The sequence below is a fragment of the Schistocerca nitens genome, chromosome 1 (assembly GCF_023898315.1).
Source record: "Schistocerca nitens isolate TAMUIC-IGC-003100 chromosome 1, iqSchNite1.1, whole genome shotgun sequence".
Taxonomy (NCBI): Eukaryota; Metazoa; Arthropoda; class Insecta; order Orthoptera; family Acrididae; genus Schistocerca; species Schistocerca nitens.
In genome coordinates this window covers 419847644-419863824 of record NC_064614.1, presented here as the reverse complement: position 1 = coordinate 419863824, position 16181 = coordinate 419847644, and the positions used below count along the sequence as shown (strand labels likewise).

The following is a 16181-nucleotide window of genomic DNA, read 5'->3' as shown; positions in this document are numbered from 1 at the left end:
GTTACACTTTCCACCTTCTAATACCATGTCACCCTCACAACACTCCCACAACGACCCCATTAAGTTTTATTTACATTCCCTCCGCAAACATGCCTTCGCCCTAGCCAGATTACGCTCCCATATTCTATTTTCTCAGGCTTGTCTGACATTTGGCATTACCCCCAAAGGCCTCACACTTAAAGTTCCCATCTCTGGCCGCAACCCTTCTTTCCATCAGTCCCTATACCAGTTCCAAACTGAACAATCCATTGCCCTCACCCACCTAATCCTTCACCTACACATCAACTCAGCCAATGAACACACCCGTCAACTCGTATCCTTAATAAAAGTCCTTAATCTTTCCTCTCCCACATCCACACCGGCTGTTCAGAGCATCCTCCTACAGGCCAACCGTAAATTAGAACAGCATGCCACCCTCCACCTCAAAAAACTATCCAATCTCCTGGTTTCCCACCTCCGGAAAGGCAACTCACTCACCCTTCACAACCTTTCCAGCAAACCTCAACCTCCTCTCATTGCACACCAACCCAGTCTCTCCCATCTACTCAATCTCCCACTTCCAGCTCCACTCCCTCCAAAACCTCAAAATTCCAATCAACACAACCTGGAACCACAACGCCCTAATTCAGTAGTTAACCTTTCCTCCAAACCTCTCTCCCAATCCGAAACCTCTGTCCTATCCAAAGGCCTCACCTTCAGCCCCACTCGCAGATTCAACCAAACAGCCCTCGTCAAAGATTTACTGTCCTACACTCATACTCTCTGCTGGAAATATCACTTTGCCACGAAGAAAACTGATCCTAATCCTACTCCTAATGATCCAACTCCCCAAGACACCATCCAAATTGAACCCTGCCTGGAACAGTTCCGTCCTCCGTCGCAGCGGGACCCACCTCCTCTTCCTCAAAATCGCCCTCTCCAAACCTTCCAGGAATTTCTGATTTCCAGCCTTGCATCTCAATCCTTCTTAAAAAACCTTAATCCTACTCCCAACATCACCACTGCTGAAGCCCAGGCTATCCGTGATCTGAAGGCTGACCGATCCATCGTCATTCTTCCGGCGGACAAGGGTTCCACGACCGTGGTACTTGATCGTCGGGAGTATGTGGCTGAGGGACTGCGTCAGCTTTCAGACAACACCACATACAAAGTTTGCCAAGGTAACCCCATTCCCAATGTCCAGGCGGAGATTCAAGGAATCCTCAGAACCTTAGGCCCCCTGCAAAACCTTTCACCTGACTCCATCAACCTCCTGACCCCACCGACACCCCACACCCCTACCTTCTACCTAAAATCCACAAACCCAATCATCCCGGCGGCCCCATTGTAGCTGGTTACCAAGCCCCCACAGAACGGATCTCTGCCTACGTAGATCAACACCTTCAACCCATTACATGCAGTCTCCCATCCTTCATCAAAGACACCAATCACTTTCTCGAACGCCTGGAATCCTTACCCAATCTGTTACCCCCGGAAACCATCCTTGTAACCATTGATGCCACTTCCTTATACACAAATATTCCGCACGTCCAGGGCCTCGCTGCGATGGAGCACTTCCTTTCACGCCGATCACCTGCCACCCTACCTAAAACGTCTTTCCTCATCACCTTAGCCAGCTTCATCCTGACCCACAACTTCTTTACTTTTGAAGGCCAGACATACCAACAATTAAAGGGAACAGCCATGGGTACCAGGATGGCCCCCTCGTACGCCAACCTATTCATGGGTCGCTTAGAGGAAGCCTTCTTGGTTACCCAGGCCTGCCAACCCAAAGTTTGGTACAGATTTATTGATGACATCTTCATGATCTGGACTCACAGTGAAGAAGAACTTAAGAATTTCCTCTCCAACCTCAACTCCTTTGGTTCCATCAGATTCACCTGGTCCTACTCCAAATCCCATGCCACTTTCCTTGACGTTGACCTCCACCTGTCCAATGGCCAGCTTCACACGTCCGTCCACATCAAACCCACCAACAAGCAACAGTACCTGCATTATGACAGCTGCCACCCATTCCACATCAAACGGTCCCTTCCCTACAGCCTAGGTCTTCGTGGCAAACGAATCTGCTCCAGTCCGGAATCCCTGAACCATTACACCAACAACCTGACAACAGCTTTCGCATCTCGCAACTACCTTCCCGACCTGGTACAGAAGCAAATAATCAGAGCCACTTCCTCATCCCCTCGAACCCAGAATCCCCCACAGAAGAACCACAAAAGTGCCCCACTTGTGACAGGATACTTTCTGGGACTGGACCAGACTCTGAATGTGGCTCTCCAGCAGGGATACGACTTCCTCAAATCCTGCCCTGAAATGAGATCCATCCTTCATGAAATCCTCCCCACTCCACCAAGAGTGTCTTTCCGCCGTCCACCTAACCTTCGTAACCTGTTAGTTCATCCCTATGAAATCCCCAAACCACCTTCCCTACCCTCTGGCTCCTATCCTTGTAACCGCCCCCGGTGTAAAACCTGTCCCATGCACCCTCCCACCACCACCTACTCCAGTCCTGTAACCCGGAAGGTGTACACGATCAAAGGCAGAGCCACATGTGAAAGCACCCACGTGATTTACCAACTGACCTGCCTACACTGTGATGCATTCTATGTGGGAATGACCAGCAACAAACTGTCCATTCGCATGAATGGACACAAGCAGACAGTGTTTGTTGGTAATGAGGATCACCCTGTGGCTAAACATGCCTTGGTGCACGGCCAGCACATCTTGGCACAGTGTTACACCGTCCGGGTTACCTGGATACTTCCCACCAACACCAACCTATCCGAACTCCGGAGATGGGAACTTGCTCTTCAATATATCCTCTCTTCCCATTACCCACCAGGCCTCAATCTCCGCTAATTTCAAGTTGCCGCCACTCATACCTCACCTGTCATTCAACATCATCTTTGCCTCTTCACTTCCGCCTCGACTGACATCTCTGCCCAAACTCTTTGTCTTTAAATATGTCTGCTTGTGTCTGTATATGTGTGGATGGATATGTGTGTGTGTGCGAGTGTATACCTGTCCTTTTTTCCCCCTAAGGTAAGTCTTTCCGCTCCCGGGATTGGAATGACTCCTTACCCTCTCCCTTAAAACCCACATCCTTTCGTCTTTCCCTCTCCTTCCCCTCTTTCCTGATGAGGCAACAGTTTGTTGCGAAAGCTTGAATTTTGTGTGTGTGTTTGTGTTTGTTTGTGTGTCTATCGACCTGCCAGTGCTTTCGTTCGGTAGGTCACATCATCTTTGTTTTTAGATATATTTTTCCCACATGGAATGTTTCCCTCTATTATATTGATATCATTACCTTAGTGTTAATTGCCTGAACATCCAGCTTTGTGCTGAAACAGTGAAACTTACCAGTTACTGTCTCGTGAGACCATACTTATGAGAAAAGGTAAATATGCAGACTACACAATGTATAGGAAGCTAGCATACAGAGATCATTAATGACAGAGGCTAGAAAAGAGGCATTATCAGTCTGTTGGTGGCTCATGCAAAAACTAAATCTGGCCCACATTGTCTTGGAGGCCAGCTGCAATACTTGAGCTGTGTTCGCAGAGTAAATTCCCTCCCCCCCCCCTCCCCCCCCCCCCCCCCCCCACACACACACACACACACACACAAAGAAATTAAAGATGACTGTGAGAACTTAGACTGCTTCCACAGCAAGTAAAAATAATCCACCATTAGGACAAACTTCTGGTTCTTGTATTCCTTGAGTAAGTGGCACAAGCAGTTAGATTTTGCAAAATTGCATTGTAAACATTGTGTACTTACTTTGGAAGAAAATATGTACAAAATCGAATCACAGTAGTGGGAGACTGTGATGTTAAGTGTACTAGTGGAAATTACGTGATGGGACATTCTGTAAAAATATTAAGATTCTAAAACATAAAAGACAATGTTGACAGTGACATGCAAAATATTTCCTCAAGGGCTGAATATACATTACAAGTGGTTGTGATTGTGCTGTTTAAAAAACATGAGAGTTCTTACTTAAAGTTGGCACAAGTTTCACACTTATTTACGTAGAGACTTTTGAGAGATCCATTGAATGTCAACAACTTGCACAAAAAAATGAAAACATATGGTGCATAAATGCCAGTGTTACATCAGTCCTCTGCCAGATGAAAGATAAATGAAAAAGACCAGCACTGCATGTTTCCATCATTGCAGTCTGTGGCAACAGCATTAGTCTGCTAAGAGAAATCAGTGATATTGGTAAGTTGTTCCTATCCTTCTACAATGCTGGATGTGTGTGTGCCAACAAAGCGTCAAACCATGTAAAAAACACATGTTGACTAGAAAAAAATGTGAATAACATTTCATTATGTTGTCATGAAAGCCCAAACAATGTGATACTCAATTTGCTTGGTGCACATTGGAGAGCTGTTGAACTCAAATTCGAGATAATACAAGGAGAGTATTGCATATCTCTTGAAAGGCTTCTTGAAAATTTTGGAACCTCATAGAGTCAAATGGAAATCACCCATATGCTTCATAGAATAGCCTCTGGTAATGCATGTTTGTGACTTGTATCGACCATTGGTGTCTGGCCACCTCCACACCCTTCTACAATGATCATCAGGCAACAAATAAATCTTGCTCTCATCTGTGAAGAGAATGTGACACTAATTGGTCCAGATTTCATTATCAAAATTTGAAGAATCTGATACTTATTTCTGTTCGTTCTATGGCAATTTGTAATTTGCATGTGTTCTCAGAAAGATGAACAAGAAATTTGAGAAATGCAATGCAACTATATTAAGTGTGTCTTCTTGTATTTGTTTAGTGATACAATAACTGCCCCTATAGTAAATAGCAGTAATGATATGAAATTTTGTTGTCTGAAGTTCAACAACAAGAACAGCAACAAATGATATATTGTGACAATTGAAGTATCCTTTCATAGACAAAAAAAAGTTTTTTACCAGCTACATATGTGTGAACATGTATGGTCTTCGATTCAAGGGGAGCAAGGAATGAAGAAGCAAGCTTTATGAAACTACAAAATACGTTTGTATGAAACATTCCTTAATCAGAATGTAGGCAATCTGTTCATAAGTGGACATCTGTGAAATCAAAATAGTCCTTGGTATGTCACCTATAAGATAATGGACACTTTGCTGCTCAAACCTATCCCATACTTAATCAGTGACTCTCTCAAGTTCATCCCACTCATGATGCAGCATAGGTACAGATTTCACTCCATCGTGTGACTATATGTTAACCAATCATTGCCCATGTATGAATGGAGCACATAAATGCACTGCAACCTAACGCCACATCTGCACTTGCTAATCCAGTAAAGTAGCATCACATAAATAGTTTATCTCAGGGATAGTGTAGTTATCTGCCCTTGTAATTGGAAAGACCGGGATATTTTTTAATTTAGTATAATAATTATGAGTAGTATTAAAATTAATAATGCACGGAATGTACTGGTTTGGAATAACGAATTATTTAGGAATAAAGGACACCTCACCGAAAGGCAGAAGTGCTGCGTTGTCGACAGATACACAAACACAAGGTACAGAGCTTTGCTTTAAAAGTTTTCAGAATGAAAACTGTTGGAGAAACACACACACCTGTCTCCCAACATGGTGTTCATTCGACTGCCAACTCTTTTCTGGCTCATGGTGAGTGTACTGGGGTGAGGTGGGGGTGCAGAGTGGGATAGGGTGAGGGATGGAGAGAGGCGGGAGACAGGAAGGGGGTTGGGAAGGAGGGGGGGGGGGGGACTCGTGGGAGAGTGGGGAACTGTCCTTGGGCTAGCTAGGGGCACAGGTAGAGGGGGAAGGTGGCGAACGGCTGAGCATGCAATTTCACTGACTGAGGCATGAGATGGCAGCACACAACTAGCTGACACAAGCTGACACATATTGGGTGACGGTAAGAGGGGATGGTGTACACACACACACACACACACACACACACACACGCACACACACACTATTGGGTGGGGGGACAGCAATTTATCTTAGGTTTAGGCCAGGGAAGTTACGGGAGCATAGGATGTGCTGTAAGGATAGCTACATCTACATCTAAATGATTACTCTGCAATTCACATTTAAGTGCTTGGCAGAGGTTTCATGGAACCACAATCATTCTCTCTCTCTCTCTCTCTCTCTCTCTCTCTCTCTCTCTCTCTCTATCATTCCACTCCCGAACAACACGCGGGAAAAACGAACACCTAAACCTTTCTGTTCGAGCTCTGATTTCTCTTATTTTATTTTGATGATCATTCCTGCCTATGTAGGTTGGGCTCAACAAAATATTTTCACATTCGGAAGAGAAAGTTGGTTACTGAAATTTCATAAATAGATCTCACCGCGACGAAAAAGTCTTTGCTTTAATGACTTCCATCCCAACTCGCGTATCATATCTGCCACACTGTCTCGCCTATTACGTGATAATACAAAACGAGCTGCCCTTTTTTGCTCCCTTTGATGTCCTCCGTCAATCCCACCTGGTAAGGATCCCACACTGCGCAGCAATATTCTAACTGAGGACGAACGAGTGTAGTGTAAGCTGTCTCTTTAGTCGACTTGTTGCATCTTCTAAGTGTCCTGCCAATGAAACGCAACCTTTGGCTCGCCTTCCCCACAATATTATCTATGTGGTCTTTCCAACTGAAGTTGTTTGTAATTTTAACACCCAGGTACTTAGTTGAATTGACAGCCTTGAGAATTGTACTATTTATCGAGTAATCGAATTCCAACGGGTTTCTTTTGGAACTCATGTGGATCTCCTCACACTTTTCTTATTTAGCATCAACTGCCACGTGCCACACTATAGAGCAATCTTTTCTAAATTGCTTTGCAACTGATACTCGTCTTCGGATGACCTTAGTAGATGGTAAATTACAGCATCATCTGCAAACAACCTAAGAGAACTGCTCAGATTGTCACCCAGGTCATTTATATAGATCAGGAACAGAAGAGGTCCCAGGACGCTTCCCTGGGGAACACCTGATATCACTTCAGTTTTACTCGATGATTTGCCGTCTATTATTACGAACTGCGACCTTCCTGACAGGAAATCACGAATCCAGCCGCACAACTGAGACGATACCCCATAGGCCCACAGCTTGATTAGAAGTCGCTTGTGAGGAACGGTGTCAAAAGCTTTCCGGAAATCTAGAAATACGGAATCAACTTGAGATCCCCTGTCGATAGCGGCCATTACTTCGTGCGAATAAAGAGCTAGCTGCGTTGCACAAGAACGATGTTTTCTGTAACCATGCTAATTACGTATCAATAGATCGTTCCCTTTGAGGTGATTCATAATGTTTGAATACAATATATGCTCCAAAACCCTACTGCAAACCGACGTCTATGATATAGGTCTGTAGTTCAATGGATTACTCCTACAGGGTGTCTACGACCCGGGACAACCAGGAGATCCGGGAAAAACCCGGGGATTTTTTCATCCGGGAGAAAACCGGGAAAAACCTGGGAATCTTTTTGAGTTCCGGGAATTTTTCATTGTTTTAGTTTTCAGTTAAATTTTTGTGATTTTGACTGGTAAGAACCAATACTCTAACAAAAAAAATTTACTGTATCCCCCTTCTGCAGAATAATACTGCAGCAACAAAACATGAACGAGAGAAAAAAACGAAATTAAAACTTAAGTCGCAAAGAAAATGCGCCATATACAACAACAAAACACAGTGCTCATAGAAGCGCCTGCCAACAGCAAAGTGTGTCAAAGGCTTTAGGAATACTGTGCAGTGCTTCTTAACAGCAAATTGCTTCCAATGAGTGTGACGTGACAGTTTTTTACATTAGATTCGTTTTAATGCAAGATCTTTTAATGTTTCACACGTACGAATGTGCGGGCTTCCTGTGTCATTGTAGCTGCGCCAGGGCAGTGACGCCTGTTATCTGGCGCTCTCTGGCAACTGCTGAAACGTAACTTTGTAATAGGTCACGGAAAAATATTGCGAATATTGGTTTGAAAAGCGTTACTTTCAGAGTAAATTTCCTTTTATGTAAGATAAACTATGTGAGAGAGTGTACGACGAATTTCTTAAATCACAGAGCGTTTGACTCTCATTTAAAAATCAACTCTGTGGGGATGACCATATGAAGAATTTCGAGCCCAGAAGATGAGACATTTACGTCGTTATTAAAAAATTTTACTGGCACATTTATGTGATGTATGACGCGCAAAAAAGATCAACAATGTATGTGGAAGCTTAGCTTCTCTTGCAGCTTATTAATCTTAGAGACCAATATTATATGTGATAGCTTTGCTTTTCTTGTAGCAACAATTGTACATTAATTTAAGCCATTAATTTTTCTTATTTGTGTGTTCGCGCTACTTAAGAGTGATCTTGCTATTGGCCGACTACATCACGTGTCAAATGCTGTCATCAGCTGGCGATGTCAGGTGACATGAGCTGTGACTGGCTTACAAAAGCACGTCGCAATCTTGATGGTGGAATTCGAATTTATACCTTCGTAACACGGAAATAATGCAGTGTATATGTTGCTGCACATCAAAGATCTTTCCAAAACGTGTTTTTTTACCCTGAGTTTCATTTTCTAAAGTGCCGCGAAATTCTATGCCGGTGTATATAAACATAAACCATAAAAGGATTGATAAGTGCCGAGAAAAAGAATACTGTCACTTAACACGGAAAAATTGTATTTTCACCCGGGAGAAAGTGTATTTTCAACCAGGAAATCTGGGAAAAATCCGGGAATTATTTTTCCTTGTCCATGTAGACACCCTGTCCTACTACCCTTCTTAAACACTGGTGCGACCTGCGCAATTTTCAAATCTGTAGGTAAAGATCTATCGGTGAGCGAGCGGTTGTATATGATTGCTAAGTAGGGAGCTGTTGTATCAGCGTAATCTGAAAGGAACCTTATCGATATACAATCTGGACCTGAAGACGTGCCCGTATCAAGCGATTTGAGTTGCTTCGCAACCCCTAAGGTATCTACTTCTAAGAAACCTATGCTAGCAGCTGTTCGTGTTTCAAATTCTGAAATATTCCATTCGTCTTCCCTGGTGAAGGAATTTCGGAAAACTGCGTTCAATAACTCCGCTTTAGCGTCACAATCGTTGGTAACAGTACCATCGGCACTGCGCAGCAAAGGTATTGACTGCGTCTTCCCGCTTGTGTACTTTACATACGACCAGAATTTCTTCAGATTTTCTATCAAATTTCGAGACAATGTTTCGTTGTGGAACCTATTAAAGTCATCTTGCATTGAAGTCCGTGCCAAATTTTGCGCATCTGTAAATTTTAGCCAATCTTCGGGATTTCGCGTTCTTCTGAACTTCGCGTGCTTTTTCCGTTGCCTCTGCAACAGCATTCGCACCTGTTTTGTGTACCATGGGGATCAGTTCCATCTCTTACCAATTTATGAGGTATGAATCTCTCAATTGCTGTTGCTACTATATCTTTGAATTTGAGCCACATCTCGTCTACATTTGCATAGTCAGTTCGGAAGGAATGGAGATTGTCTCTTAGGAAGGCTTCTAGTGACACTTTATCTGCTTTTTTAAATAAAATTATTTTGCGTTTGTTTCTGGTGGATTTGGAAGAAGCGGTATTGAGCCTAGTTACAATGACCTTGTGATCACTAATCCCTGTATCAGTCATGATGCTCTCTATTAGCTCTGGATTGTTTGTGGCTAAGAGGTCAAGTGTGTTTTCGCAACCATTTACAATTTGCGTGGGTTCGTGGACTAACTGCTCGAAATAATTTTCATAGAAAGCATTAGGACAATCTCGGAAGATGTTTTCTGACTACTACCGGTTTTGAACAAGTATTTTTGCCAACATATCGAGGGAAGGTTGAAGTCACCACCAACTATAACCGTATGAGTGGGGTATTTATTTGTTATGAGACTCAAATTTTCTCTGAACTGTTCAGCAACTATATCATCGGAGTCTGGGGGTCGGTAGAAGGAGCTAATTATTAACTTAGTTCGCCTGCACGGCTCAGAAAAGGTGGTGGTGGTGGTGGTGGTGGTGGTGGTGGTGGGGAGGATCCATACGGCACGGGTTGTGAAGCAGCCATTGAAATCTCACGTGTTGTGCTCTGCTGCATGTTGTGCCATTGGGTGGTCTACCTTGTTTTTGGTAACAGTTTGATATTGGCCATTCATTCTGTTTGACAGCTGGTTGGTTGTCATACCAATGTAAAACACTGTGTAAGGGTGGCAGCAGAGCTGGTATATAACATGACTGCTTTCACAGGTGGTCTGGCCTCTGATGGGGTTGAATAAGCCTGTGATGGGACTGGAACAGGAGGTGTTGTGTGGGCGGATTAGCAAGTCTTGCATTTGTGTCTTCCACAAGAATATGATCCTTGTGGGAGGGGGTTGGGATGCGAGTGGCGTAGGATTGGGCTAGGATGTTGTGGAGGTTGAGTGAGTGGTGGAACAACACTTTGATATGGAATGAAAGTATCTTGGGTAGTATTTCCTCATTTCATGGAATGATGATAGATAATCAAAGCCCTGACGAAGGATGTGGTTCAGTCATTCCAATCCCAGGCGATATTGGGTGATAATCGGGATTGCTTCTTTGTGGTTGGTTCTTGGGATGCGTGTGAGGATCAGGTGAATGTGGGGATATGCCACAGAAGATCTGTTTGTGTATTAGGTCTGGGGGAGCTTCGCATACAGTCTGGCCACCCATGGCAGACACATCTGCAGTGATGAGAACCCCCTCACACAGTATGCTGTAGGACTATCGTACAGCTTGAGGAAGGAATTTCATTCTGAAAGTTAGCAAAGCAAAGCTCTGTACCTTTTGTTTGTGTATCTCTCAACGACGCAGTGCTTGTGCCTTTCAGTGAATCATCTCTCTGTTCCTAGTATGTAATTAGTATTAAATATAATAACTAGTATAAAAAAATTATATTTTTAAGTTCAAATTTTGTGATGTTTTAAAACAGAAACATTATTTTAAAGTTGTATGCGTGTACAGGTCTAAGCAGGAGATCAGCATTGACCACACTATCATTGTTGCTAATTATATCTTCAGGATTCTCCCCCCAAATGAATCTCCTGTCTTTGGTGTTGAATTTTATGCATACCAGAGGTATTGGAGCAGCTGAGAAATGGTCAAGAGAAAAAGTTCCTTATCTTGAGTAGCAATCTATCCTTTTCATAATATTGTTCCAATCTCTGAAGAGCTAGCCTTTTACACAGAAAACAATACTGATCATAAATCCTTGATACCTTCTCCCAGCTTCAATAATAAGAGAAGCAGTAGCATTCCATGTGGTACCTTAGGAAAAGAAACAATTGGGAAAACAGATAGAGAGACTTGGGCAGAGCCAATCATATTATGGTGTGCCATTTCCTTGCATGCTGGTATCACGCTATTGAGCCAAAAAATAATGTGTCAACAGGAAAAGATGTGCATAAGTAACAAGAACTTAACACTTTTGAAGCCCACAGCAAGATCATGGGCTACTTCCCTTCTGCTGCAGAGAAGAGATGGACGTTGTTCTTACACACTTTCGTCATACTCCATAATGCATGGCTTCCTGCACTGATGTGTTCCGCTATTTTGGGTAATGATAGGAAGAATGTAGTGTGTATCTTACACTTGTGATTCTCACCATAGTGGCTATATATATATATCACACACTCTTTCACACTCTTTTAGTGTTCAGCCAATTCCTCGTATCTAAGAAATAGTTCTAAATACTTTTAGTACTATTGGATCATCAGTTGAGAAGTATTACGTCTTCTGACTGTTTCTATTGTCTTGGAAACAAATATTTTATAAGGTTTCGACTTACTTGGAGTAAACTTACGTTCGTATTTTGGATCCTCTCCACACACATTCTGGACGTTGAGTATTTGGTTTCAGTCTGTGATATAAAAATAAAAGAAACCCTCCCCTGTGTAGTTCCCATCTACACAGTTGCTATGCAGTGTATCCATAGGTAATGATTGTATTGTAATTCCAAAGGGTCTAGAATATTGACTAGACTGTTTTCACATGGGTGCTGCAATATAAACTGAAAAACGGTCATGTTGTAATTCATTTCCCTCAGTGCTCAACAGGACTTCATCTCAGGGTGTGATATCTGCCGGACAGTTTTGGGGTTGTTAGGTGCACAAGTTTTGCATAAAAAAATGCACAATATTCTGTGCACAATCCCCATCCCAACTTAAATGCATAAAATAACACAGGAACTCATTGTCCTTAACTTCCTTTTATTCTTTTAAATACATTTCTGTGTGAACTTAAATGTACAGAAACTGACATTCTTATTATAAATTTAACAGGAGGAAGATCGAAAAAAGCAAGATGAGCGAGAGAAACTGGCACGAGAAAAGCGTTATACATTGCCTGATGGGCCACACATCCTCGTTCACCCATCACGTACAGCAAAATCTGGCAAATTTGATTGCACAGTAATGTCATTGTCAGTGTTACTGGACTACAGGCCTGAGGACACAAAGGTAATAATTTGTGCAATCAATTGGTCTGTTGTTGGTATTACATTATAATCGAAGTAATATAGTACTGTTTTGAAGAGACAGGCTAATGTTGTTACAAGGGATGTTCAATAAGTAATACAACATATTGTTTTTCTCAGTCAGTTTTAGCTGGAAAAAAAAACCGAATTCTTTGTGGGGCTTAGTGAAATATTCCCGCTTCATCCCCTATAGTTTTATGAAGTTCTAGTAGGTGGTGGCGCTATACAGGGTGGTCCATTGAGCGTGACCAGGCCAAGTATCTCACGAAATAAGCGTCAAACGAAAAAACTACAAAGAACGAAACGTGTCTAGCTTGAAGGGGGAAACCAGATGGCACTATGGTTGACCCGCTAGATGACGCTGCCATAGGTCAAACGGATATCAACTGCGTTTTTTAAAATAGGAACCCCCATTTTTTATTACATATTCGTGTAGTACGTAAAGAAATATGAATGTTTTAGTTGGACCACTTTTTTTGCTTGGTGATGGATGGCGCTGTAATAGTCACAAACATATGGCTCACAATTTTAGACAAACAGTTGGTAACAGGTAGGTTCCAATGTGATACATGTACCTTTGTGAACTTATCATTTCTGAGAACGCATGCTGTTACAGCGTGATTACCTGTAAATACCACATGAATGCAATAAATGCTCAAAATTATGTCCGTCAACCTCAGTGCATTTGGCAATACATGTCATGTCATTCCTCTCAACAGCGAGTAGTTTGCCTTCCGTAATGTTTGCACATGCATTTACAATGCCCTGATGCATGTTGTCAGGTGTTGTCGGTGGATCACGCTAGCAAATATTCTTCAACTTTCCCCATAGAAATAAATCTGGGGACGTCAGAGCCGGTGAATGTGTGGGCCATGGTATGGTGCTTCGATGACCAATCCACCTGTCATGAAATATGCTGTTCAATGCCGCTTCAACCGCACGCGAGCTATGTGCCGGACATCCATCATGATGGAAGTACATCGCCATTCTGTCATGCAGTGAAACATCTTGTAGTAACATCGGTAGAATATTACGTAGGAAATCAACGTACATTGCACCATTTAGATTGCATTGATAAAATGGGGGCCAATTATCCTTCCTCCCATAATGCCCCACCATACATTAACCGGGCAATGTCGCTGATGTTCCACTTGTCGCAGCCATCGTGGATTTCCCATTGCCCAATAGTGCATATTATGCCAGTTTATGTTACCGCTGTTGGTGAATGACGCTTCGTCGCTAAATAGAACACGTGCAAAAAATCTGTCACCGTCCCATAATTTCTCTCGTGCCCAGTAGCAGAACTGTACATGACATTCAAAGTCATCGCCATGCAATTCCTGGTGCATAGAAATATGGTACAGGTGCAATCAATGTTGATGCAGCATCCTCAACACCGACGCTTTTGAGATTCCCGATTCTCGTGCAATTTGTCTGCTACTGATGTGCAGATTAGCCCCGACAGCAGCTGAAACACCTACTTGGGCATCATCATTTGTTGCAGGTCATGGTTGACGTTTCACATGTGGCTGAACACTTCCTGTTTCCTTAAATAATGTAACTACCCGGCGAGTGGTACAGACACTTGGATGATGTCCAGAATACCGAGCAGCGTACATAGCACATGCCCGTTGGGCATTTTGATCACAATAGCTATTTTCCGCAATTGGTAAACGTTCCATTTTAACAGGGTAATGTACCATGAAGCAAATACCGTCTGCACTGGCAGCATGTTATGTGATACCAAGTACTTACACGTTTGTGACTATTACAGCGCCATCTCTCACAAAGTGAAAAAAGTGGTCCAACTAAAACATTCATATTTCTTTACGTACTACACGAATATGTAATAAAAAATTGGGGTTCCCATTTAAAAAAACACAGTTGATATCCGTTTGACCTACAGCAGCACCATCTAGTGGGTCAACCATAGCGCCATCTGGTTTCCCCCTTCAAGCTAGACAAGTTTCGTTCTTTGTAGTTTTTTCGTTTGACGCTTATTTCGTGAGATATTTGGCCCGGTCATGATCAATGGACCACCCTGTATGTAGCCTTCGAAGTGATGTCTGTAAAACAGCGAATTCCAAGTATAGAGCTGTCATTGAGTTTCTTTTGGTGGGAAACCAGAGCACTGCAGATATTCAAAGGCACTTGTAGAATGTCTGTGGAGATGTGGCAGTGAACAAAAGCATGGTGAGTCATTGGGCGATGTGTCTGTTCTCATCACAGCAAGGTCTTGCAAACCATTCCAGTCTCCTTCGTGCCGGACGACCCCCATACTGATGTGATTCCTGTAATTGTGGAATGTGCGGACACTCTCATTTGAGGCGATCAACAGATCACAAACAAACACCTTGCTGTACAACTGGATGTCTCTGTTGGTAGTGCTGCTACACACATTCACCATTTAGGCTGCTCGGAGGTGTGCGAGTGCTGGGTTCCTTACTGGAAAACAGAAGACCTTACTGCATAACGGAAGACCCTGAAGAGCAGTGAAGGACCATCTGTGTGGAGTTTTGTTGAACATCTTCACAGGCGAGGAGATGTGGGTTCATCACTTCGAACCAAAAACAAAACAGCAATCCATGGAGTGTTGCCACACCACCTCTCCTTTAAAAAGTTCAAAGCTGCACCGTCAGCTGGTGAAGAGATGGTTGCAGTCTTCAGGGACTCTGAAGGGGTTACTCTGTTCGATGTCTTCCCTCATGGTACAACTATCAACTTTGAAATGTATTGTGCTACTTCCCTCAGGAAATTTGGGAAACAACTTCAGATTGTTTGTCACCACAAAAATGCAAATGAACTTCTCCTTCTCCATGGCAACACAAGGCCTCAGACAAAAACATTGTTGGGCTGTTCCTCATCCACCCTACAGTCCAGATCTCTCATCTCCCAATGTCCATCCTTTTGGCCCAATGAAGGATGCACTCTGCGTGAAGCAGTACATGAATGATGGGGAGGTTATTGATGCAACAAGACATTGGCTCCAAATGGCGACCGGTAGAGAGGTATGATGCAGGCCTAGTGACCCTCCCAGTAAGATGGGGTAAGGCCATCACATTGAATGGAGATTATGTTGAAAAATAGTGTTTTGTAGCCAAAAGAGTGGGGAATAATATGGTCTACTGGAATACTGGATAAAACCAACTTGCTTCCAGAAAAAAATGTGTTGTATTACTTGTAGAATGCCCTTTGTAAATTACTCACCTATTACTAAAGGCCTGAGGTAAAGAAGTAAAATATTAAATTAAAATTGTGTTTCATTTTTCAGGAGCATTCTTTTGAAGTATCGTTATTTGCAGAACTGTTCAATGAGATGCTTATGCGTGATTTTGGATTTAGAATCTACAGAGCTCTACATGATGCACCAGAGCGCCCAAAAGAAGAAGAGAAAGACAAGGTTTGTACTGGGCAATTTGTTTCCATCAGTGTTCCTTTTTTGTGTTGGTTGTAACTAACATATTTTTCTGCTGAAGGACAAAAAGAAGGACAAAAAAGATGACAGAAAATCTGAAAAGAAGAATGGCAAAAGAGAAGAAAGGGACGAAAAGAAAGAAGACAGACATTCAAAAGACAAAAGTAGAAATGATAAGGAGAGGAATGAAGAAAAAGATGAGGATGATGAGGAGGATGATGATGAGGTAAGTAGTTGTCATATTCAATTTAAACACAATAAATATTACACATCATAGCAAACAAATCGTTCACATCTGT

The 16181-nt window shown here is 42.7% G+C and overlaps 1 protein-coding gene across 2 annotated transcripts in view; it reads left to right on the top strand.

Moving 5' to 3' along the window:
- The window catches only part of LOC126250230 (cell division cycle and apoptosis regulator protein 1-like), a 259454-nt gene that overhangs the window by 204140 nt on the left and 39133 nt on the right, over positions 1 to 16181 (top strand). For both annotated transcript variants that reach the window (XM_049951541.1, XM_049951542.1), the window contains exons 14-16: positions 12274 to 12450; positions 15739 to 15867; positions 15944 to 16108. In XM_049951541.1, the coding sequence (XP_049807498.1) occupies positions 12274 to 12450; positions 15739 to 15867; positions 15944 to 16108 (471 nt within the window). The remainder of the gene's footprint in view (positions 1 to 12273; positions 12451 to 15738; positions 15868 to 15943; positions 16109 to 16181) is intronic.